This window comes from Cyclopterus lumpus, chromosome 21, assembly GCF_009769545.1.
Source record: "Cyclopterus lumpus isolate fCycLum1 chromosome 21, fCycLum1.pri, whole genome shotgun sequence".
Taxonomy (NCBI): Eukaryota; Metazoa; Chordata; class Actinopteri; order Perciformes; family Cyclopteridae; genus Cyclopterus; species Cyclopterus lumpus.
The window spans coordinates 15455807-15481823 of record NC_046986.1 but is presented as its reverse complement, the minus strand read 5'-3'; the positions used below and the strand labels follow the sequence as shown (position 1 = coordinate 15481823).

Below are 26017 nucleotides of genomic sequence, written 5' to 3'. Positions count from 1 at the left end.
CAGGAATACAAGTGTTACCTGCATAAAATAACAAACCATATGGTAACATATAGCTTGGCATTTCAACATTGATAGATAGCTGGTATTGAAACACCCTGACTGACACACTTGTTTACATATAGCATTGTGGTTGTCAAACGATTCCCTGTAAGTAGACAACAAGCTCCATCCGGGAGTTTACTCAGTAGCAGCGCCACTGACCTGAAGGATGAAGAGGAAGATGTGAACAATGTCAATATAGAGAGAGAGCGCTCCGTAGATGTACTCCTCTGGGCTGATGGCCGACTCCCGATTTCCAATAAGAAGCTGGGTGTTGTATACTAAAAACTAACAGAAAGAGGAGATTATCATGAAAAGAATGAATACACATTTTTTAAGTGCATGATGGGGAGGAGATTCACATATTCTTGTTCACCTCGAACATAAAGCATCAAGCAGAGCCGTGTTCTGAGTGCTAAAAGGTAATATCGACTATGTTCCCCATCTAAGCATGTACGCATACTAATATTTGCTAGTATACAAAGTGCACCTGAGGCTAATGGGAGTGTCATTATTTTTATAGCAAATTTTTCATCAACCATAGTATAAGATAAAAAAAATGACATGTTGATGCAAGAGAAAAAAGTCAGAGGCCTCCCAAAGTGATTACAAATCACCCTGGGGGTGGATGTCATGGCAACACATCCAATACTTGTTGAGACATTTCACTCAAAACTACCAATAATCGGAACCTCTTGTGGGACCACCACGGCCATTTGATACGAGCTGAGAATTTTTTATATCTTTTAATGCCAACCCATCCACTGGATGTTTACTTTTATTGGACAAGAAGAACACTTTGACTTACTGTTGCTGTTATAGGGAAAGTCAGGGAATAACCAAAGTCATTTAGGATACACCGGCTTGGAACCACGACGGTCTGGACACAATCTGACGGCATTCCATCCAATAGTTGAGTTATTCCATTCGGGACAAACGGGTTGGACCGACATGAGCCATGCCAAAAATATACACATCTAGTGTGCAATTAAATGTACTGATCATGTTTAATATCCCCAAAGAATGAACCCTTTCCACTTTGCACCACTCTCTGAACAAAACACGAATTTACCACAGATGATATCCCATAAACGTAGAGGCAGAATGCTTTGAAATGTCCTGAGCATCGTCATGTTCTTATGGTGACCAACCATTTCAATTTGACGCACGGTCTTTCCTCCTGCGCCCGATGGATATAAGGCTCTATAAATATCAGATTATCAGCATGTTGTTAGGTCTAGCAAACATCTATGTATCCCCGGTGTTGGGACCATTAAGCCTCTTGCTATTCAACAATAACCTTGTGATAAATACCAGGCCCAAATGCTCCCCTTAAATCCACATGAGCGTCCACTCACCAGAGTGTAAACGATGGCTCCGATTGCGGCGTAGAGCATATGCAGCCACGGGACCTGTGGAGGGACATAAGAAAGGCCTCTGAATGTGAGAGACCCTCTAAATAACTTCTACTTCTCACACTGAGAAACACAAGTGAAGAGAATCACATGAAAGAATTTGACCAGGGAGTCCTCACATATTGGAAGGAGAGGACGACAGCTGTAACGATCCCAATGATCATGAGCACAACGGAGGAGATGCAGAGAAGTCCCCCGCAGGAGGTGAAGTCCACCTGCAGCCAGAAACGAGTCACGAACGGGAGGAAAGGGAAGGCAACATGCTTGGAGCAGCAGTCTTTATCATTTGAAAGAGGATCAGAATTAGGCGAAGGAAAAAAACAAAACGTTGGGTGGATGGATTTTTTACTTATTTGTCTCGAGTTGCATCAGACAGAGAAGTCGGTTGCGCATCTTATCCCAAAATGTTGATAAATATTTAAAGGAACTCCGTGCCCCATTGTAATATGAGACAAAGGCGCTCTTTCACACTGACAACAAAGACATCCTGTGACACAGAAAGACACAGTTTACATCTCCATCTACCTTGGTTTGGAAGCAGAAGATCGTAACAGCTATGCAAACTAATGCGGTTATTCCCATGGCGAGAAACACTGCCTTTGTTTCATAATAGCTGTAAAAGATACATATAATTATTCAAACAAACACTAAGGATATCACGGGGTGTAATGCATCAGCATCAAAATGTACAGTATTTGTATTTTTTTGGGTGTATTGCCTGAGTTTGAGCCAAAGACTCACCTCGAAATTGTCCCAGACATGTAAGACAAGGCGAGAGTCTGCAAGATACAACATGTAAACAATGAGTGGGTTGGAATATTTTTCAGTTTTTTTTTCTTCTTACTGGCTGTCTTTGTTTTGTTCTGCTTTATTATTCCAGTCACATTCCAATATGTTCTTAGTTTGACCATATGGATCTGATGGATCATACCCAATATTGCCTTCCTACCCAACGTCTATAACAAAGAAGACTTACAAATATTCCCAGCAGTAAAAGGTTCCATGGGAAACGCCTCCTGAACACAAGAAAAGAGGAACATTAAAAGATATATACACACTCACACTCAATTATGGGTTATGCATATGTTTACAAGATATAACATTATCAGTAGAAAAACGATTTATAACGTATTAAAAAGGCCAGGGCTATGCTCACCTCGGCTCTTTGCAGCAGACGAGAATGCAGTAAACCATAAAATAGACCACACTATTGAGACATAAATCACTATGATTGTTACTGGATATAACAGCATGTCATGAGAAAAATAGCACTGAGAATAGTGTCGCTTCTGGGGAGTTGCTCAGTCTATGTTTAATTGCACTGAAAGTATGTTATTGGTTTGTTCCTGCAGTGTAACTCACAAAGATGCCCAGTAGATGCCCGGGTATTTGATGACGAATAGCCTCACTGGGTCCCTATGAAAGCAGAGACATGAGGGATCACTCGGAGTAAACTGTGCCTCACCTTCCACCAGATACATTCAACTCTGGAATATTAATCCGTGATGAACGGGGGACACTTACACAAATGTAAAGACAGCAACAACTGAAAAGGTGACGGCAAGCTGTGCCGTTAAAATTAAGTAAACCTGCCCACAAACACAAAACCAAGAAGTGCTGTTGAACACATAATAAATCATTTCAATGGCTGCACATGATTGTCATCAGACACGCAGAAAAGGTCCTGTGTGTGACATGACCAATGATGGGAATCATTACCTTTCTAATGAAGGCATGCCGAACAGATGTGCTCTCCCACTGGGTGCTCAGAAGATCGTCCATGTCTCCTGCAGAATTGGGAACAGCAAAGTGGTAATTTATACTACATTACATGTCATTTAGCTGACGCTTTTATCCAAAGTGACTTACAATAAGTGCATTAAACCATGAGTCCAAACTCAGAACAACAAGAATCAAGCAAGTACAATTTCTTCAATAAAGTTAAACTACAAAGTGCTATCAATAAGAGCCATTTAAGTGCTACTTACACCTAGAAGCTAATTTAATATAATGCAAGACTTGAATAACCTAAGTCCTGTGTCATCTCCTCAGAACCTTGGTTGGATGGAGGCACTCCAGCAGACAGAGTCGGTATTGTGGTCGGCATCCCAGATGCAGAGAAGCCAGAGGCTGCCCACATCCCAGCTGGCGGGTAGACGCCTGGGTACATGCCCGGACTGGGGCTGTAAGACGGAGGTGGTGGATGAGGGGAGCCACGCTGTGGCTGGTGGGGGTAGTTTCCATACTTAGGATGGTGCAGTGCATCCTCGTAGGGTGGAGGATTATCAGTTTTAGACGTCATGATCTTTCCTTAAAGAGAGGATGAGTGAGCTGGCGTATTGACAAGATAATATACATATAAAAGGTAGGAACATCCATAACTTACAACTCAAGACTCAAGTCTGATCAGTTTTCTCATAGACAGTTGTCCAATCAATTACTATATACTTATACTTTTCATCGTTACAATTACTAGAATGAAATCTGGTTATTATATGATGCATATTATGCAAAAGCTACAACACGATGAATCCACCTTGTAAAGAAAGGAACAGTCCAAAATGATGTAATTATCTGCTGGAAAAAGACATGCCCGTGCACAAATAAATACATATCAAATAACCTGGTCGTACTCGAAACGTCTATAGCGTAGACACAAAGTGAGAACATAAACCAATAAGAGGGAAGAAAGAAAAAACATATTACTCACCGGGCGGTTTTAGCCTGAAATGGGATCACTGTCCTGTTCGGTCCTTTCTCTCCTTGGAGGTTTGCAGGCTAACACCACAGGTGGAAGTCATCTCTGTAATAGGATATGTCCACTGAAACTTACACTGACACTGATGTGTCTCAGAAAGCATGATGACTCCGGTTGCTCAAGCTCCTATTCCAAATAAAATAAAATAAATGCAATTGTGCCCTAGATACATTTAGTATGTTAGGGCAGGTTAGAACACATTTCCAACATTGAGTGGATTTTTTAAAGCATTAATCCTAAGAATATGTTTTGCCCAAAGGCCTATTGTACTTTGTTCTCCCTCTAAGTAGACCCACATGTTAGGCATAGCTATTAGGCTACTATCCAGCCAACGATAGCGGTCTCAGAACATTAGGTGGCGCTAAATTATTTAAAAGTTTACCAGAACTTGGTTTGATTCTGTATCAATGCCATATACAATGAACTCAGGTATAATTAAGTCGTATTTGTAACATAGATTGGGTAGTAAATGCTGGAATAGAGTATCACTTTTTAGTTGGCCTATATGAATGTGTTTGTGTGGCAAGTAACTTTGAGTTGGAATAAGAGTAATTGTGTGCACAAAACATAATCACAGAGTATTCAGACGTTTTGTTCCAAATGTTTTTAAAAATTAACGCTATTTTTTAAGGTGTAGGCCTACAATTTTATTTTTTATTTGTGTAAAGATATCCTCGCTTCCGGGGTTGTGCGTCGCGACAAGTCATTGCGTCACGCTCAGAATCTATGGCGCTTCCTGATTGGACTGTAACGCTGGTTGCCACCGCATCCTTTTTCTTTTTCTTATATTTATGTGTTCGCCACAGACGCAAAGGACAAGCACTCTGGAGGAAATTGTTGTGCACAATAATGGCCCGCACGGAGAAGCCGCTGTTCCGGATTGCGTGAGTATGACACGACCTTCCTCGATAAAAACCGGATTGTGTTGCCACCGCGGTGGTCAAACGCGCAGATAAACAACATTCTGCCATTCTTATTAACAGAGGCCCAACACAACTGTATTCAAATATGTTGGCCCTGACAATTTGGTCAAAAATGTCCACTGCATTCCGCTCCACGCGAGACACGAACATCTTTTCTTCATGCCAACCAACTAGTCGTCAGCTACAAGTTAACATCGTATTATACTTTGAGCTGTTTCGTGGGACCCTTTTTGCCCCAACTAGAACATTTCTGGATAACTTATGGAGCCAGTTATTCACTTTGTCCACGCCATACTTGCATATGTTTATAAAGATGGTGACATGGAGGGGTTAGCGTGGGAAACTACACTCTCACACACACACGCATACACACACACACACACACATACACACACACACACACACATACACACACACACACACACCATGTTTCCTAGCTCTTTGATCTGTTTCCTAGGTACACACTGTACACTAAGACCAGACTTGGCTACATGTACTACAAGAGGCAAATGAGGAAAGCCAGAGAACATTACCCTGCTGGACACTCCACAGCTCAGCCCATGGAGGTTAATGGTATGCAGCATTCTGGATATCACTGTTTACTGTGTTCATAGTTAATATGTTCTGAAATATAAGATGCTGTAGAAAATATAGGCCCTGCTAGATGGGTCAAACATAGTGCCTATGTTATTTTACAGGATGTACACATTTTATTAGCATTAATGCAAAGGTGCTTTCATGTCAGGACACACTATGATCATTATATGTACCTTTTTTTAATACTACACACTGCTTCTATCATTCTGAATGAATTAAAAAAATATATATAATTCTCCGTCTGCCCGTAGGTATCAAAATAATTCCTATCCCGGTCCTGTCCGACAACTACAGCTATCTTGTAATTGACACAGCCGCCAGTGTGGCAGTTGTTGTCGACCCTGCGGACCCCCAAACCGTTCAGGTGAACTCTACTGGCTGTCTGTTGTGTGTATGATGTCTCGATACACTTAAAAGACCTTTTTTGGTTATAAGTCGCTTTCAGATCAATGTTACTATGCAGATAATAACATTTTGCTGCGCATTAACTGTCGCTGTCTTTGTTGCAAGAGGGGATAGATAGCTCGACTTGCTAAACAACACATTGCCTCGGTCACATGACAAATATTAGTTTCAGTGACATTTTGTAGGTGTACCACAACTCTTAAGTACTGTAAAGGGTTAGTATTAATTTGACCTGAAACAGACCAAATCTAAACTCGAATCATTATGAGAGTTATATGGGACAATATAAGATGAGATACAGCATGGGTCTCATGGATGCTTTGACAAGGTTTATATGACAAAAAAAAGATTGATGAAACGGACGCATAACACAGTGCAGATCAATACAATGGGACTGGAACATTGGCGCTATAAATGTGATTGTAATTTCTGATTAATAACCACTTGTATCAAGCTTACAATCCCAAAGTGACTGTCAGCATCACTTCCTTTTGTGTTGGAATTATTATTTGCATTTTACTACAGCCATTGATTGTCAACAGTTGTGCTGAATGAGTGCGTTCGTGCCTTCTCAGCAGCATCCATTACAAGCACGAAAGTAAAATTGATAAAGCTATACTTTCAAAAGTCGGAAATATTTTGCAGCTCAATGGGTTTTTGAAAATGCTGCTGAAGTGCTGTTTGATATGGTGATTGAAAGTTGTGACAGCTTTTGGATTTGTTCTTCTTTTTCAGGCAGCTCTTAAGGAAGAGGGAGTGACTTTAGAAGCAATACTCTGTACACACAAGCATTGGTGAGTTTTCTAGATGTTATACATGCATGACACGTGTTGTTAATGTACCTCATATGACAGGTTATTAAAACTGTATACTGTGTCAAGTGAATGTAGGTAAACATGTTGTTGTCATGCACACAAATGGTGGTTTTCCTATTTTAACATGTATTATACCTAATCCAAAGGAAACACCAATTTGAATACATTTGAAAGTTAGGTGGGATATTCTCTCCAGATATTCTCTCTGACTTGAAAAAAGAGTTTGTGGTTGATGAGACTGAGTGTCGATTGGAGGCAAAGACACATTTTCTAATGTGTCCACAAAACTGACAAGCCTCTGCTTTGTGTTTCCCTTCCAGGGATCACAGTGGGGGAAACAAAGGGTTGAAAAGGATTCACAGCTCATGCAGAGTTTATGGAAATGCAGCTGATAACATTCCTGGCCTCACGCAGTAAGTTCCTGCTTCCCCACAGAATTAGTCTGACTGTACTCCATCCACTAATATGTGTTTTGTTCAAAACGACCTCTGTCCATACGGGCGTTTCAGCATCGGTTGCAAAATGGTTTCCGTCCATACTTGCAAGTCGTAAAAACGAACACGAGGAAGTTAACCCCAAAGTCTTCAGCAGGGGCGATGGTCAGGGCCAACGCCGGAGACCAATGTCACTACTTGGACCAGAAAACTTCTTGTAGTCCCATAAGATTTGATTGGAAAGTAAACTTTAACATCAACATTATTTTAAAGAAGTTTTTTTTTTGATGTTTTGAAAGTTAGGAATTATACTGTACATCAAAATGTTTTTTATTGATCAGTTGACTATGTTTTAGAAGTTTCCATTAAGCTTATTAGGTAACCCGGCTGTCATAAAAACTCTACATCTTACTTAGATTTTTTCCGTTCCCAGCCCTCTCTCACACAAGGACTCGGTAAGAGTCGGCCGTATGCACTTTAAGGCCCTCTTCACTCCTGGACACACAGTGGGCCACATGATCTACCTCCTGGAGGGCCAGGTGGTGGACGCACCCTCCAGCCTCTTCTCTGGTGACCTGGTGTTCCTCTCAGGATGTGGTGAGTCCTAACACAGAGATAATCACATAGAACTGACATTGTGTTTCACAGCAACACAGAAGAGACAGAAAACAACTGAGACCTCTGTGATGCTCCTGTTTGATGTGAAGTCACGCTGCACATGACATGGGCCTATGATTCACGAAGGAGACAAGGAATTGGCAGTTTGCTAATGCTAAGCTAAATAGCTGGCATCTGCTCGATATGGTCAGTGAAAAGAAATCCGGAGGGTGCGACGATATAACTGACGATAAAACAAAGTATTGTCCAACACAAAGCTGAAGAGATAGACACACACATAGAAATAGGTATTTATAGACTGGAGACAGATATGTTGCAATACCCATAAGTGGCCACAATGTGGCCACAATGTATAGGCAGTCAACACTATTTTACACACAACCATCCTGCGATCAATAGACCAGATCGCTCAACTGGTAGAAACTGCCCTTGCACAGTCTTACAATCATTTACTTTCGCCTTTTTATATTGAGTTGCCTTTGCAAAAGCCCCCATGATTTAGGGGTTGATTGCTCACCATGATGGAAGTTTAGCTCCGTCTGCTCTTTCTAAAGACTTTCCTATTCTTTTGGATTGTGAGGTTTAAGATTGCAGCAAAGATTTGTGGTGTTTCCATCTTCATTCCCGACTTATTTATTGCACAGCTGACAAATAACGTTGTTCACATCCCGTGGATCTCCTTTGTTGTTTGGTTTAAAACATTTAAAGCATTTTCCATTCTCTCTGCTAAGGAGTACCAAATAGGTTTGGTAAAGCTTTATTCATAAAGTTGACATTTGAATTAGTAGTACTATTGCACGCAATAATAACATTGTGTGCAATAGTCTTCCACCTTCCCCTTGCCTCTCTTTCTCAAACACACACACACACACAAACACACACACACACACACACACACACACAAACACAGTGAGTGACGTGGTGCTGCGTCCCCATCTCCATAATTGTCTGTTTGTTTTTATCTCACAAAATGTCTGCTTCAATCCATATTTGTTGGCATTTAGCTCTTCAACAACTACATTTTCACTGCAGCCTAAAACATAACTCTCCTGTATGCACCTGTGCAGCAATCTAACAGCACCATAAATTACATTTATGAAGCATGGCGAAAGCAACAGGAGAGAGATTGAACATGCACTCAAGAGCAGCGTGTCCACTAAACAATGAGTGCACGGCTCTGTCATCCTAACACCACTTCAATGTGACAATTAATGTGCAAAACGTACCTCTTTCTATTTCCATCAAGAAAGCCAATTATTTTCGCAATGTTGCTTAATGTTTGTTCTTAAAAATGCAAGGCACTGTAAATGTCCTTAAAGCGTGGCTAATGTTGAATACTTTTTAACGTTTTAATCTCCTTTTGTTATTGTTTTTACCAACTTGTCCCCTAGAGGCTTTACTGAATTTAATTACAGGAAAATGTGCAGGTCTTTAACAAATAATTTTTAACACATCAAAATTATTTTAATTAAGGTAGGTCTTAATAGGTCTTGAATATGGTCATCAGAGGTCTCGTTTTCTTTATTGTACAATGCCAATAATGTTTGTCCCTTAACCCAGGGTAGAGTTAGTAGTTGGGGTTCGTAGCATGCAACTAGCTTCAATAAACACAGCCTAATGTGCCTTTTTTAAATATATATTTTCTTTTACTCTCTATATACGGTATGGTTAAATAACCCCCATGACCTCTGATGAATCAGAAAAGAGATGTGATTCCTAGCAATTGACCAATTAAAAATGTGCACATACCCTGTTTGCTTAACTGAAGTCAAATCTGTTCTTGTTGTTTTCAGGGAGGATGTTTGAAGGCAGTGCCACAACAATGCTGTCGTCTCTGGACACGGTGGCCTCCCTGAGTGATGAAACTCTATTATGGCCTGGTAGGAAAATCTTCTCAGGTGTCAGACACTCTGGGTCCAACAAGTGCGTCGGTGTCTGTGTGATTTAGATGTCTGTGGTGGTTTGAATGTGTCGCTGTGGCTGGATTTCTGTACTTTGATGGACACACTGCAGCAGTCGAAGTCACAAACGAGGTTGTGTGTCCACTGGCTCTCCTTCAGGTCATGAGTATGCGGAGGACAACCTACTGTTTGCGGCTGAAGTCGAGCCTCGCAATGCTGCCAGAGAAAACAAATCTCAGTGGGTGCTACAGCAGCGGGGCCAGAAGCTGTGCACGGTGAGAATAATGTATTGTCGTTGTTATGCCTCTGTATTACGCCGTTCCAGAGGAGATGCATGCTGTCCAGCTCCTGGGAAGAAGGGTTTATCACCTGGCTCCAGTGTATGTGTCAGGCTCTCAGTCTGGAGCAGAGCGACGGTCCACTGTTGAGTGAAGTGGCCATCCAGAATTTAGATGAGTTTTTATCTGCCATCTATGCAGCATGTCACTGGAGGCAGTTTCACACATTTGTGATAATAGGCTTTTTTTTTGCTTGTCGGCAGGAAAAGCACAGGCGTTACCGATAACATTACCGAGGCCGCAGTCGGCTACGATAGCTTGACAGTGAGCAAGTGCAGACAATACCAGGACCCTGAAACTGAAGCAGCCTAACGGAAGTCAGCCCTCATTCATTTTAGTGTTTACCTCTGTGCTTCGTAACAACACATTATCAACTATAGTGGTGTATCTGGCCTGCTGTGACACTACCTCAGCCTCGGCGAGCTTTTTACACTGCACATCCGTTGGCTACAACTGGTTTTGTAGTGGGAAATGAGAGCTTTACATTAAACAATATGTTAGCAGAGATTCCCATTAACACTTCAACTCTTTGATTTAGCTGCTTTTAACTTGTGTGATGCAGGGTTTTATCATCTGGATTGGTTATTTAGTGGATACGCTCAACGAGTGCAATGCCCGTTTGGAACGTGTGTCTGTTCGGAGCGGTACGATTGCTTTGCCCCCCACTAGCACTTGTTTATTGAAAGTGCACCAACTTCAACACCGCACGTCTTCGGGTCCAAAGCAATACATCCGCCAAGTGTGAAATAGATCGGATGAACTGTACACACGTGTACAGACGTATAGAGATTCCTTGCTTTACAGATAGATGATGCTGCCACAGCGTCACCTATTGGCCAAATGGCACCTTTCAGTTGGTGTATGCAAAGGACAGGCAGACTGGGAGACAGACAGATATAATTTGCTTTATAGTTAGATTAAATGCATGAAATGGAAAGATACACAGTGATTTATTGTTCATGAGGATACGTTTTGGCTGATTTGCATTGGGGTTTTGAGTCGGCAGCAGTCACCCACAATTGTGTTCAACTGAGCGAGTGTCTTGTGAATTAGTGTGGCTGCTGGAGTGAGACGATGCACATCCATTTTGAGGAGGGCTGCTTTTTTGACATGCTCTTCGTTGTCAGAGTCCGTCCACCATCGGCGAAGAGAGGCAGTACAATCCTTTCCTGCGCAGCCACTCGGCGGATCTCCATCTGGCCCTGGGCGTCCAGCAGTTCCAGGATGAAGACTGGACCCAGTTCAGAGCGCGGGTGCTGGAGGAGCTGCGTAAGCGCAAAGACCTCTTCAACAGGAGATAGTGTTTTAACCAGATGGCCAGCTAAGCAATGGCCAACAGAGGAATGAGCTCACCTGTTCTGGAAAGTGGTACGTTTTAAAGACAACGAGCGGAGCTACGAGGTGCTGACTGAAACGTTACGTCTGTTCAAGGAAACCCGTTTTGTAAATTCAAAAGGGCATTTTAGACCACTAGGAACATAGTCACAACTTAATTTGTACATGATACTAATCAATAAGCCCATTACCTCTACACATGTATTTCAAGTTGATTTTGCTTCGATAGACAGAACAATGCTAAATTATTCCTCTTTAACGTAGAGACATAAACGGATGTCGATTTTTACAAGCAGATTTCTGCCTCTGGTGCGTGAAACTAAATAATAGCCGGTCTGCGTACTACATAGGTTAATTTAGCATGTTAGGTACTGTGTTTTTACTGCGTAGTCTGTTTTTTAAAGTAATTCATTGTTTTAAAAACCTTCCATGAAACTCTTTGGGAAGCTGGTTTCACATTTACAGTGTTGCTGAAGACCGATTAACTTCTCCGTGGATGTTGGGAGTTTTTGGACTTGAGTATTTAATTGTGAATATTTGTTTTTGTCGTATTGTTTTCAACAACGATGGTACAGTTAATCTAACAGACATCACCAAGACTCCTTGCTGTCGGTGTTGGCACAATGTACAGGGAAGAAAAGAAGCCCGTACGCGAGCCTTTCGTGTGAATTTTTGATGAATCCATGAGCCGGTTGTGTTTTGTGAAGAGATAATTGCTGACATTAGTTCTTTACAATGCTTGTAGTTGGTCTAATAGTTTTTAAAAAATAAAAAAGTTACATTGTATTATTCACTTCACATTCGATTCTCTGAGGCCCACAAGTATTAGAGGTTCAGCCCTTGTTTGTAGAGGCAGAATGAATAGGATTGGCCGGTTGGGGTCTGTAAACACAACACTCAAGGACGACCCCTCCTCCCCCGGGTTCAACGACACTAGAAGTGCCCGCCCCCTGATCGGTTCAAGGTTCAAGGTTGTGTTATTTGCCATTTGTGCATAGACCAACAGTCCAGACACATTGGAATTATTGTGCAGGCCTCTCTCAGTCAACACTTTAGAAAATAAAAACACACTATAATAAGAAAGAAAAATATAAAAAAACACTATACAGAAGGTGGTAATGTGTACAAAATGTGTGAACGTCAATATCCAGATTTGCTGTCGGTTTGGAACGAGCTTTGTCCGCTTGACGTTTCGCCCAGTTAAATATATGTGTTTGACATTTCCGTAGCTTCTTCTTGGATGCATGCTTACGATGTGGCACCTGGTCGCTTTATTTGACTCCCAGAAACATTCCGAAAAATAGCAAAATAAGAGAATACGTCTCTGCACTGCTGCACACCTCATATGTTGTTGTTTTTTTTTTGAGAGGGATTGTTTTGGAGTCTGCACGTTGTTTCTGAGGAACATCCTACTCATTCTGCATTTTATAACTCATTGTTTCACATTCAGAATTATAATGTGTCTCAATAGCACTGCGAGAACATGAACAACAAGTGTGAAGGATTTGTATTGTAATGTATGAAATGGGACTGAATTACTGTTGAAGAGATGATTTCTTATGTTAACCCGTAATGGAGATAATAAACATACAGGGTGATGTTGAATCAAGTATTCTGTAGAAAAACACTGTTCTGCAATCATTAAAATATATATATATATATATATATATATATATATATATATATATATATAATATTTGAGTGAAAAATGGTAATGGCTCATTCTAATATGCGAATACAATGTGACATATAGATTATGGTACTCGCACTTCAGAAGGAATGTTTTATAGCCAATTTGAAAACGTGTGTGTGTAGGTGTGTATATATATATATATATATATATATATATATATATATATATATTGAAGGATTTATTATACTGTGACGATACAATGGATGCAAATTATTTCAGTATAATAAACAATCTTCTTCCCACACACGTTATTGTTTCTGTTGTCATGTTGTAATAGAAATGTGATGCAGCCTCTGTTTGGGTGTAGACGGACCAGAATGCAAAGGCATAAACCTTTAAACTTCTGAGGATCTGTGAACACTCCTCTGATTCCTCTGGTGCTCCTGCACTAGTGCGTGTATCAAAGCACCTTGTCCCCTGGTGATTGTTGACTAAAATGTTATTCTGTTTGTTTGATGCCGATTCCCATCTTATTTGCATATGTTTGAGTTATGAATACCACCACATGGGAGACTGTTTTACTTCAGGTTATGTTTTAATGAGGGAAAAATGAAAGTAGATTCCTTCATTAGAGCTGCGTATGTGTTATTTGTTGTCTTTATCAGTGTTCAAAACTGACAACTGAGTTATTTTCCCCACTGCTGTGACTACCCTAAACTCAAACGAGAGAATAACCTACTTTATGCACATGCAGAAGATACTCGGGGAAAGGTGAAGTGAACTTTCTGTTGACAAAGCAGGGCAATAATACAGAGCAACTAGCAGTGGGATCACAGACCAATGGACTCTAGATGTCACGTCTTCTGTATAAATCAGAGGGACACTGATGAAAGAACTAGTAATATATGTATGTAATTAATATTGTTTGAGTTTGTTCTTACCAACATCATAATGCCCTTGAAAAGTCAAAACCTGTGATGCACTAAATGCAGTCAGAAGCCGACTTGCATTGAAACTTACAATCTCTCAATGCTTTTAGAATACATAATAAAAAAACAACCACAGACTGAAACGACTGCCCTGACAAACACAAACTCAATCTATTATAAAGAAATGTGCAATCAATGTACAATTTACTATGTCTTCTAGGTCAATAAGAATACTATTCCCACTGTATTTTATTTTCATTTTGATGCTGGCTCATAAAGGAACATCATTAAATGAATGATGGCTGAATTCCACTGAGTAATTGTTAATGTTCATAGTCACACCTGTGCTTCTCCAGCCGCAACATATTAAAATGTCTGCTCTGAAAAAGGCCAATTATGTATAATCTTTATGTAAGTCAAACATGATCATGACCAACAAGGCCCTCCCTGACTTGACTCTTACACTCATTCACACATCCATGCACAACTGTATACTTTAATTACACACATATTACATTGTATTCTTTTTTTGATTTTCATATTTTAATGTGAATTTTCTTTATACTATTGTACAGTGTTTATTGTACAAAAATCACCAAGTACAATTATTGTATGTGCAAACATACTTTGCAATAAACTATTTTGGATTGATTCTGAATACTATATAGGACAAACATATCACTCAGAACTATTAGTGGTCATTTCACATCCCAAGGGATTGCTTCATATTTTGTTGGAATCTTGGATGTAAAAAAGTAAAATTAATAAAATATACTTGTTTAATCTGTCTGGTTATTTCCCATACACTTCTACATACAATGCACTTGTTCGACAGCATATTAAACAAGACCATGCTTTTCTTTAATAAGCAAAAACATTGCATTTTTGTAGAATTAGGAAAGAGTGCAACAGACAGTAACCATATATACTATATATACACGTTTGTCTGATAGTTGTTCAAATAGGGAAACTAACTATGAAGTTGACTTATACAAACTATAGATTCAGCATTTCATTCAGCCTTTTATTTTATATTAATTACCAAATTCCACATGATAGTGTAAATGATCGTCCTGTCTCCCTATTACTGCCTCTTTTGATGATCATACGAGTCTGCACATCACTTAAATAGCATCTACTTTAATGAGTAGAAGTTAATAAACCAAACGACACACATCTTTATGATCTCCTTCGCTCCGTTTCATTACGTCACTCCGCTCCGGGTTTTTCTTCTGATCGCGCATACGTCACAAGTAGGAAGTGGATCCGGAAACACTCAAGTCACCGAGCTTGCGGGCAGTCTCCAGGCTGGACTTCTCTCTCGTGGATCACAGCTTATCGGGTCAAAATGTTGAAGGCGGTTATTCTAATCGGAGGCCCCCAGAAAGGTGAGAATACATCTCTTCCTTGTCTTGTTCAGCTGGACTCGGTCCACGCGACGCGAGGCTGCTGAGCGCCCCGAAGACCCGGAGCTTGTTTACGACACTGACGTGGCCTAAACAAGACTTCATTACCTTGTGTTTTATGAGAACGACACTTCATGAAGAGCTGTAAATAACAACACCGTCTCTGCAGTGAACGTACTCTTACTTCATTTAATAATGAGCTGTTTTAAGATTGTTGCACATTGACTGTCGGAATAAGTAATAGGTTTAATCAGGACACACTATTCCGTTCGGCATCATTTCCATTCACCACACAGTTCATACATATCAGGAGGAACCAAGTGGAGATATTCCAGGGATTATGTGCAGCTTTATCACTGTTTTAACGTTACATGCACAGTTTACCAAATACCCAATTGCTTGTCTATAAAGATGGACATTTAAAATACAGATAAAAAAAAAGAGAGGACATGTCATCACTTATGCTCTCTAGATGAAAAAAAGAAATGGTGATCTGCATTGTAATCTGATTTGCGTCTTAATCCCCAACAATGCTTTGCAGGCACGCGGTTCAGGCCGCTGTCATTTGAAGTGCCCAAACCCTTGTTTCCTGTGGCCGGTGTGCCCATGCTGCAGCATCACATTGAAGCATGTGCCAAGGTGAGTGTCCTTGTTCGTCAACAGATTAACAAATTAAACCAAATATAAATTACATTTAAATTCAGTCCGTCTCTGTTGTGGTTCAGATCATAGCCCTTTCATGAAATCAGTCCAATAATGAACATCTTTTGTGTTACAAGGTACCGAATATGAAGGAGATTTTGCTCATCGGCTTCTATCAGCCAAATGAAGAACTGACCAGATTTCTGTTCAATGCACAGCAGGAGTTCAAAATTTCCATCAGGTAAACGGCACTGCTCAAAAACAGGTAAACAGCAGAGCTCTTAGCCGTGTCACTCAACGAGTACAGACGTGCTAGTTACTTGTATGGAGATCATTTATAGCAATGACTTGTATATGTCTCATATAATGGGGGGGGGGGGAAGTTATGAGAATCTACTGGTGTTGATTTCATAAAGACATTCTTAATGTAAGAGAACTTCAGTCTTTTTTCATATTTACATATAATTCAGTAAAACAAATAGATGCTGTTTGCACAGAAATATATGTTATATTCTTGAGTTGGAGTAGTGGTACCTTTCCTGCTGTGGTGCAACGCCACTGCTGATTGACTGCAGGTATGCTGTTCTCCCCGACTTTCCACCTCAGGTATTTGCAGGAGTACGCAGCCCTGGGCACAGGAGGGGGAATCTATCACTTCAGAGATCAGATTGTCTCCGGCAGTCCGGAGGCTTTCTTTGTTCTGAATGCTGATGTTTGCTCAGCTTTTCCGCTCGCAGAGATGCTCAGCTTCCAGAAGGAACATGGAGAACCAAACAGCCTTGTGATTCTTGGGACGACGGTGAGCGATCATTATTAACAATTCCTTTCTTTCATGCTCTTCTTAAGAAACAGAAAAGTATTCTTTCTGTTATTTATTGTTTAGCTTTTGGCACGCTGAATATAATGAAATATCAGATCTCTGTTCTTCAACGTAAAAAAAAAAATGTATGTGTCGTAATCTATACTGCCATTCTTCTCCTATCAGGCAAACAGAAAGCAATCCATGAATTACGGCTGTATTGTTGAAAACGAGGAAACACATGAGGTATTTAACACTTCCCTATTTTATTTCCCGGAATTGTCATAAATTATTATTTCACCTTTTTAATAACAACTATTACTCTTTTTAATTTTAATTTTTTTATTTAGGTCTTGCATTATGTGGAAAAGCCAAGCACATTTGTGAGCGATATCATAAACTGCGGCATATACCTCTTTACGCCAGACATCTTCCAGCATATCGGCGCCGTCTTTCAGAAGAACCAACAGGACATGTTGTTGTGAGTTGAATCGCTCCCTCGTGGGGAACCTGTGTGGGAATGCGGGTGAATTCAAGTTATTCCATTTCTTTGGTTCTCTTCATTTCTCCTTTTTTCCTTCCCTTCTCCTCCCTGCCATGATTTCTGTTTGCTCACACAATCATCAGATATCCATACGATGGGTAAGTCGGTAAATTTAGGCGGCACGGTGTAGTTCTAGAGCACTCGGTGTATGGTGTGAGCTGTAGAGAGATGACCCATGAGGAGTCAGAGTGCACAGGCCGCTTTGTGAACGTTGCCTGTCTTTGCCAAACGATGCACCTCCTGTTGTGCGAGCCGCTTGCTTTTTAATTAATTAATTGTGCCTTTTGGCAGATTTAGTCCTTGAAACAGGCGCTGCATTGTTCTTGCCATTGCAGAGTTGGATGAGAAAATTGATGCCACTCTCATACCGGCTTTGTAAATGTAAAGCCTCAGTGGTTAGCTTTGCACAAGGATGATGAATGAGCTCACCTGCCTCTGTCCGAAGGTAACACAGTCCACCTACCAGGACCTACAGCACACTAACTAACCGCACACCAAAGTGTAACAACTGTGATTAACAGTGGGTTATGTGTTGGACTTTATCTAGGTAGTCTTCACATAACCTGTTCTTGTACTAGCTGGTGGTAGCGTCATATTTAATGGACAGTTATGAGAGGGTTATTAATATATAATATACAAGATATATTTGTAGGTTTAAAAAAAAAAAAAAAAAGTTTTGGTATTAGGATTGGTTTTTTGGTGTTTCTTTTGGTTAGCTAGCAAAGACTAATTAGAAAGTTCGCATTCGGTGAAACTTTAAGTTACACAGTTGCACGTTATGTTGTGAATTCTTCTGATCACGGCCTAAATATGCATGTGGACAGAGAGCGGCCTTGTCACTCATTGATGGGATGAATCACACGTGGGATTAATACATGGATTTTTATTTGATCACATTTTTGGAGATTTTATTCTTATTTTTTTTATTTATTTTTTCACTTCTTTTAAAACAAATGTTTTAATGTTCACTATGGTGTCGTAGATCTACCATTGGGCACCACAAGGACACCTGAAATATATTTCAAAAGGTCAAACCACACTGCATAATTCACCTGCTCGCACCAATAGCACTTACATCAAGCTGGGCACTGCATCAGCAAAATTATTGAACACATCAGAGATACTTGATAGAGATGAGATGGATTATACTGCATAGTCTCTAGGGGAGCACTTTGCCTCAAACCACATCCCCTCCTTTTTGGTAAAACTTCGATGCAATCCTCTAAAATATTCTTTTCATCAATATTTAACACTCTGTTTCATCTCGGGGCTCTCACAATACACTATGCCAGAGACCCTGATTTAATATGGAACACATACACTCCCCTACTTAAGTTTTGGATCACTACTAGGTAATCAGCTTTGGTAGCCCAGCACTGACACCATCAAAGTTAGTATCATTGATACATTTGAACTCACTCCTCTGATTTAATTCGAGGGGCTGGATTGCAATAATAATAAATTCATGTTTTGCTTTAGCTTTAAAGAAAACCTTAGAGTTGATGGTGCCACTGTACAAGTGGGGTAAAGAGAGATCAAACACTTATTTTCTTTACTGGCACAAGAAAAAGACATATTCTGTTTATTTAAATTGTTCATTTCCTAATTTAGAGAGACTGGGGAAGTTGGTCATAAAGACATACAATGGGTTGTTGTTCGGGATGTCAGTGTTCATAGCTGTAGAGGGGGAACCCTTGTCTGCCGTGTCTTATTAGTATTTTAGGTGATCATATTGTGATCATAATCGGGTGGCTTTATTTTTTTCTAAAGTAATGTTTAACTCAATTTTGTAGAGAGAACATATAGATTTTTAGTCACAACCATACACTGACAGAATGAATGTAATTTTCAGTTTATAGTATATTTTTTCAGTTTATAACCCAACTTTGTTTTGGCTTTCATTCTAACCCCTAACTTGCGCTGTTTTTTTACTGCCCTGATGATGGTCTGTCTCTTCCAGAGAGGAGCCAACCAACGGCTGGCACCGAGCAGAGGCCATCAGGCTGGAGCAGGACATCTTCACTGCCCTGGCAGCGCAGGGCAAACTCTACGTGTATAAGACCCTCAGCTTCTGGAGCCAGATTAAATCTGCAGGGTGAGTGCATAGGTCATGAATACTGTCACATTCAGCAGGACACAACCATGTAGCCTATACAAAGGTGGGAGGAGAAGAGAGACATTGGACATGCATATAGGCTCGAATAGTATTTAGAAAGAAATTGGTGTGTTCAATACTATTTGGTATTCTTTTTAAACCTTGAACATTTAAAACATTACGCTTGAACACCAACACCATACAATACTACCATAACACCATACAATAGTGCCATAATCCAAAAGAGACCGCGTTATAGTGATAGCATGTGAAAATGCCTATTTTTGGTCATCTTTCTCTAGGTCTGCGATTTATGCCAGTCGGTTGTACCTCAACCAGTATCACACAACTCACCCCGAAAGACTGGCCTCAAACAAAGAGGGAGGGCCCAAAATAAGTGGTAAGATTTATTTAAATTGTGTAGCTTTTGTTCTTTTCTAATATTGGAGGCAAATCTATTCCTATTTCATCTCATCTCCCTAGGTAATGTCTATATCCATCCCACAGCCAACATTGACCCCACAGCCATGGTAAGCATCCTTCCCTATTGTGTTGTACTTTACACCATAAATCCATTGAACTTAACTAGTGCCTTTTTAAGATGACACTCTTTTGTATGCCGCTGTTATTGGAGGGGAAAGTGAAATAAAGGTGTATATTACTTTTCTGTTTCCTTTGTTAATCCAGTTGGGTCCCAACGTCTCGATTGGCACTGGAGTGACTATTGGTGCTGGGGTCAGAGTTCGAGAATCCGTCATCCTTCACGGTGCAACTCTACAGGTGAGCCCCTGTGACAAAAGGACCCACCAGGGCTCGTTGCAACACAGAAATTAATTAATAAAAGCCCCATTTTCAACCTATTGCCACATATTTAGGTGAACTAACTGTTACGGTCAAGCTTTTGTTAAATAGGAGCAGCCATTTGCTGACAGTATCAACTCTCTCTCACATAATAACCTTCAAGTTTGGAATTTAACAGGAACTTAAACTGAGTACACTGAAATGAAAATATGCCCATCCACTGCTGGTGACATCCTAACATTTTATTAGAAACATTATCCACACTTCAACAGTGACAGTGTCTCTGATTTATCTGTAAGCTCTTCTGTTACACCATAAATATTATCTGCCTCTGCCTCTCACAAAGATGTCATTTTTAACGATTTGGGACCTGGCATAAATTAATCCCATGTCTCCAATGATCACTGGGTGCCTCTAAAATGAATTTAGAGACTGAGTGACTTAGTGACTTTCATTGCATACTGCCTACAAGGACAATTTGTTCGTTGAACTTAACAGTGCTTCTAAATTATCTACTACTTGTAATATAAGTACTTTTGATTTGGCCACACTCGATGTTGAGGCACAGGAGGAACTGGTTAGTGATGCGAAACACGAAAAAAAGCTAAAATCGCTGGTAATATAAATCTTGAGTTGGCCTTCAAGTATAGCTCCCACTGAGTTTGAAATGGCAATCTGACGAGGAGTGTTTGAAGAACCTGGGGAGATGTACTGCAGGCTGATGAGCTGGTGAGAGCCAGGATGGCTGACGTGGAGAGGTGATGAGCTGACTGCGGTAGCCAGGAGAGGGAGGAAGGGGAACCACGCCAACACACAGACACAAACAAAACGGCCAGAGTGGCGAGCACTGGGAACAATGGGAAACACCAGGGGGACTTCTGGGGCTACGGCCACGACTGTTACACATATGGAAACCTGGAAACCTGGAACCCTTTGATTTTATTCACATTTCTCTGCTGATGAGTGAATGACTTTCAAACACTTTTAACGGCAGATGTTTATGTGTCCTGTTGTTTATCTGTCATGTTGTTTTCCCGGTAGGATCACTGTTGTGTCCTGAACAGCATTGTGGGATGGGACAGCACGATTGGAAAGTGGGCAAGAGTCGAAGGAACTCCAAGTGACCCAAACCCCAATGATCCCTTCGCAAAGATTGACAGCGAGACCCTCTTCAGAGAAGGAAAACTCACACCCTCAATTACAATTCTCGGTAAGCGAGCTCTGACCCTAAATGAAACTGGCATTTCTCAAATGCATTTCGTAAGATTCATCGTAGTTGTATTTTTCTTATTGCACTTTTTTTGCTGTCACGGGTTGGCCTGGGCTGGGATCAGTCCCAACAGTTGGCTTCAGTGTGTACGTGAAGAGTAATTTGACATATATGTGCATGCATTTGTATTTACATTATCTCTCAATAAGTGGCATGCATGGCTTAATAAATCATCAGGAAGCATTATTGGATTATATAACTGTCCTTTCACCCCACTTTCCAGGTATCCTCTGTCTAGTTTCAATGTTTTATTTGCCATTTGTGTCTAGATCAACAGTCCAGACACATTGGAAACATAAAGAAGAATACTAGAGGATTCTTTGTATATTATTGTCTCATAATAATTAATTTTATTAAAGGATGCTCTTATTAGCCCAAACGGCTATTTCCACTGCGGCTAAAACTAAAAGATACCTTTTGGGGGTATATTTTTCTTCATTCCAAACATACCAGAGATGTAAAATGCATCACATCCCACTAACTGAAATGCTTAAACGTATTTCCTCTGTGCTGCACTGCACGGACTGAATGTAGCCTTGCTTCTTCTCCTCAGGTTGTAACGTGACCATCCCTTCAGAGGTGATTATACTCAACTCCATCGTCCTCCCGCACAAAGACCTCAACCGTAGCTTCAAAAACCAAATTATTCTCTAGTTAATCTTCCTCACTCTTCTGTCCACTTACTGTGTCACCGATGAAGGATGCAGCGGGACGCACGCCGGCACTGTCTCTTGAGTTACTGTATATAAGATGTAAAAAATGGAGATACGGTGCATTCATTAAATATTTTTGAAAGATAGATTTTTGATATATTTGTCCTCTAGCCTCTATGCATCATTTGGTGTCAGCAACATTAGAGAGAGGCTAATCACGCATGTTGATTCACCTTGAAAAGTGCTGTCATGCCAGAGTTTTATATTGGGTTCTTTATTAACTTTACCGAACTGTAACATTAATGCTGACACAAGTGTAATATATTTGTTATATTATTGTATGATGTAAAAAGTTCATAGACAACCACTCTGTTTTCTCAAGGGCATCCTTGACAAACGTGAGTCTTGCTACTTTAGCATGAGAAAAGGAATTATTGTAAAATATAAATCCCTGAGCTACTTACTGCGGTACATTTTTTGAGGTGATTATTTGTGTGGAGCGCTGATTAAAAATGTTTAGCATCTTCATTGTTTGTCTCAAATTGACTACCACTAACATAAATCAGCGGGCTTGAGATTGACTTTGCAATCAAGTAATGTTGCCTTTTTAAAATGTGAACTTAGCAGGGGGGCTTGAGACTCCACATAAACGGCAACAGCAGATACTTAAATTGTGCATCCGCAATCACTGGAGGAACTGTTCCAATTTATGGATAAGGCACATTAACATTTACTTATTAAGCCCTCGAGCACTCATGATCACTTCAGCACTTTTGTTCCAATTATTGCAAAGAGCGTGTCTATTAAGGAGCAATGTAAATTGCAGGAACTGCAGCATAATATATGTAAATCAAGTCAACAAACTAGCCTCCAGTGAATGTGGTAAACAAAACAAGTAATGTACATTATTTTCAAATATTGTTGATTTCAGGTTTTATATGTCGGTGCCTGTGCTTTTATTGTTGATGCAGGTGCCTTACTGCTTAGTGCCTCATGTCAGTCTAGTCTAGGGCCCTTAATTGGTAGGATGTTCACTGCTCTGCTCCTTTAGGTTTTGTGATGACTTTCCTGTCTTTCTTTCTTTCTTTTTTTTTTTTTTTTCAAGGTTTTCATCGATTTCTTGATTGTTAAATGTGACAAATGTTTGTTTATTATCATTTGTCTTTACACTGACATAACGCGCAGTGGTGCAAGGCTGTCTTGTCGAGCTTAAACAAGAGATCTGACGGATAGCAGAGGTAAAATGTTACTCATGTAAAATAATAGTACATGTGACACCTTACGGTGAGTTGAAAGACAAATTAACACTAGTCTTTGTAATCTGTCACCAGATGAGGAAAAAAATGAAGAAAATGTCATGCTTGTCTAGTATATAGTGTCTATTACAAACGATGTTGTATATGATGTCCTTTTTAGTTTTTCAAGAAAAGTATGAGTCCAGGATGGCAAAGAATAGTTTTAAACCAAAGTAGACCACATAATAAAAGAGCAAAACTCCATTTGTGCTGTTATTCTCTTTATTTCCTTGACACTTTGGCTATATCGTTGTGTAAACTGTCAGTGTGTCCTGTATGTTGCTAAGCATCTGCAGAAACACTGCCAGGAAAGGGCAACATGTCAAACTGAGACACAATAAGTGAATGTAAAATGCTTCCGAGACGTTGTAGTTTAAGGAAAATTCAAAAACAGATGCAAATTGTAGGGCCCCTTGTGTCTATGATTCAATCATCTCTTGCCTTTGATTTACAAACTGGGGTTACTTGCACACTGTACTCTGGGGTGTAAAATTGGAAAGAAATAGTCAACAAGGCAATATCCATATGGTGTTGGAGATCATTTTCTTCGCTCATTGACTGTTCAAAATGAATAGTTTGTGTCTTTAACAAAGAAAATCTGGGAGGCCTGGCAAACACATGATGAAGCAGTTTGGTCTATTTGACACTGGAGTCCTCATGGCTACAAAACAACACACACAGTTTGTTTAAAAGCATTTGTTAAAGGGCAGCAGGATCAGTCTGATACATATTGAAGGCGTTAACAGCTATAATCTGATAGCTATAACCCATAATCTGACAAGTCCTAGTTGTGCCAGGAGAGTGTTTAACACAGGCCAGTCAGTACAATATAACAGGTCTTTAGTAAATGAAGCGTGAGGAAAGCTAAAGTGTCTTTATTAGCCTGTGGAACGTCTCCAGATCCTCTTTTTAACAGGAATCTCTGGTGAGGACACATGTTCGAGTTATGAGGGGTTCTGTAACTTGATAGGGCAACGAGGGCACTAAACTCCAGCCATGGTGCTTGTACATTTTCATACCAGTGCCAGTTTAGTAAGCCAGAGCTGTGGGAGATGTCAGAGTGGGGTCAGACATGCATATCAATATGGGATAAGTCAAAGTATGTCAGCAGTGGAACTTTGTGGAACTCAAAGTTCCGGGTCATATGGATACAGCTGGTGCTACTGATGAAAAATGCTGGTTGCTGAGCTTTTTTTCAGTTGTCTTAGGGGCTGGAGTTCCTCTGAAGGCTGTAGAAAAAAAGGACTTGGAGTATGACCTTCATATTATTTTAATGTGAACTTCTCTCGAGCTTCAGCATTCAGCTCTTCACATTGCTGCTTTTTTTCTTCTTCCTCCAACCACTGAAAAATATTGAGGTCACTGCTACACTTGCAAGGCTTCAAAAGATCTCAGCAAAAATGCATGCAGTAATGCTGCGTTCACACCAAACGAAATATTCGCAAAGCGTTTGGTGTGAACGCAGCATTACTGTCATTGTTGTCTTTGCTCTTGATGATTGTTTCACATGTAAAGGAAAGGAGACAAGGATCCAGAGAACAAGATTAACCATCTCAGTATAGGTCGCTCGTCACACTTGCTGCATGTCTTCAACAGTAAACAAATGCTGCTATTAAAATTGCAAGCTTTCAAAAGCACTAAAAATCAACTAGTTCTACTTAAATGGGGAAAACGTAAAAAAGATGATATCCGACAACATTATGGGAGGTAAATATTAAATCAGTGTAGTAGTCCACAAACAAGCAGATGATATCACTTGTGTACATATTTTTCCTTCTTTGGTAGATTATGCATTTTGCACATGTTCCCACATGATGATGATGATGATCGTGAACATTCAGGTTATACGGTTTGGTTTTTAAAAAAAGCATGAAGGAACAACCTGAAACGTTAAAAACCTCAGTTGGCAATCCAATGTCTGCACATATTTCATAAATGAATTAAATACATTGTTCATTGTATTCTCCCAGCTGTGTTTGTTTGTGTGTGTGTGTGTGTGTGTGTGTGTGTGTGTGTGTGTGTGTTGGCCAGACAGACTGACTACGGGCAATGGTCCAGGGATGTATCCAGGTGGAGGGTTTGCATGTCTGTATACTGTTGAGTTGTAGTGGATTTTATATACACTTGCACATGTAGATAGGAGAGGTTATGTTTTAAATTAATACATAAAGAAAGTTACGATACTTAATTTGAGGAATATTCTGAGGAATGTATTATGAAGCATAAGAGAGGATCACTGTTTTATTATTCTGTTTGTTAATGACAAATATAATGATTAATTGTATGATGCATGAGAATTAATGAATGTTTTATTGTTCAGATAATAGTTAAAGGGATGCCGATTGAAACCTGAGATGTTGCTTTTATTCTGA

General features: G+C 40.1%; 3 protein-coding genes across 3 annotated transcripts; 2 read left to right on the top strand and 1 right to left on the bottom strand.

The window, feature by feature from the left end:
• Nucleotides 1-177: 177 nt before the first annotated feature.
• Nucleotides 178-3756, bottom strand: LOC117750821 (protein lifeguard 3-like). Its single transcript, XM_034562204.1, has 11 exons — nucleotides 3510-3756; nucleotides 3174-3241; nucleotides 2979-3043; nucleotides 2817-2870; nucleotides 2611-2661; nucleotides 2431-2470; nucleotides 2196-2233; nucleotides 1980-2067; nucleotides 1574-1669; nucleotides 1398-1451; nucleotides 178-327 (listed from the first exon to the last, which is right to left on the bottom strand). Exons 1-11 carry the CDS (start codon nucleotides 3754-3756, stop codon nucleotides 178-180), a joined length of 951 nt encoding a protein of 316 aa, XP_034418095.1.
• A 1174-nt stretch (nucleotides 3757-4930) lies between these two features.
• On the top strand, nucleotides 4931-13187 carry pnkd (PNKD metallo-beta-lactamase domain containing). The gene is made up of 9 exons (XM_034561834.1): nucleotides 4931-5096; nucleotides 5593-5708; nucleotides 5984-6096; nucleotides 6873-6931; nucleotides 7273-7365; nucleotides 7820-7983; nucleotides 9798-9884; nucleotides 10065-10180; nucleotides 11371-13187. Exons 1-9 carry the CDS (start codon nucleotides 4939-4941, stop codon nucleotides 11542-11544), a joined length of 1080 nt encoding a protein of 359 aa, XP_034417725.1. The 5' UTR covers nucleotides 4931-4938; the 3' UTR covers nucleotides 11545-13187.
• A 2205-nt stretch (nucleotides 13188-15392) lies between these two features.
• Nucleotides 15393-23849, top strand: gmppaa (GDP-mannose pyrophosphorylase Aa). Its single transcript, XM_034561987.1, has 12 exons — nucleotides 15393-15528; nucleotides 16088-16185; nucleotides 16326-16429; nucleotides 16795-16987; nucleotides 17174-17233; nucleotides 17338-17468; nucleotides 19492-19626; nucleotides 19929-20026; nucleotides 20110-20156; nucleotides 20314-20406; nucleotides 21469-21637; nucleotides 22251-23849. The coding sequence occupies exons 1-12, from the start codon at nucleotides 15489-15491 to the stop codon at nucleotides 22349-22351; spliced, it is 1269 nt and encodes a 422-aa protein (XP_034417878.1). The 5' UTR covers nucleotides 15393-15488; the 3' UTR covers nucleotides 22352-23849.
• Nucleotides 23850-26017: the final 2168 nt, after the last annotated feature.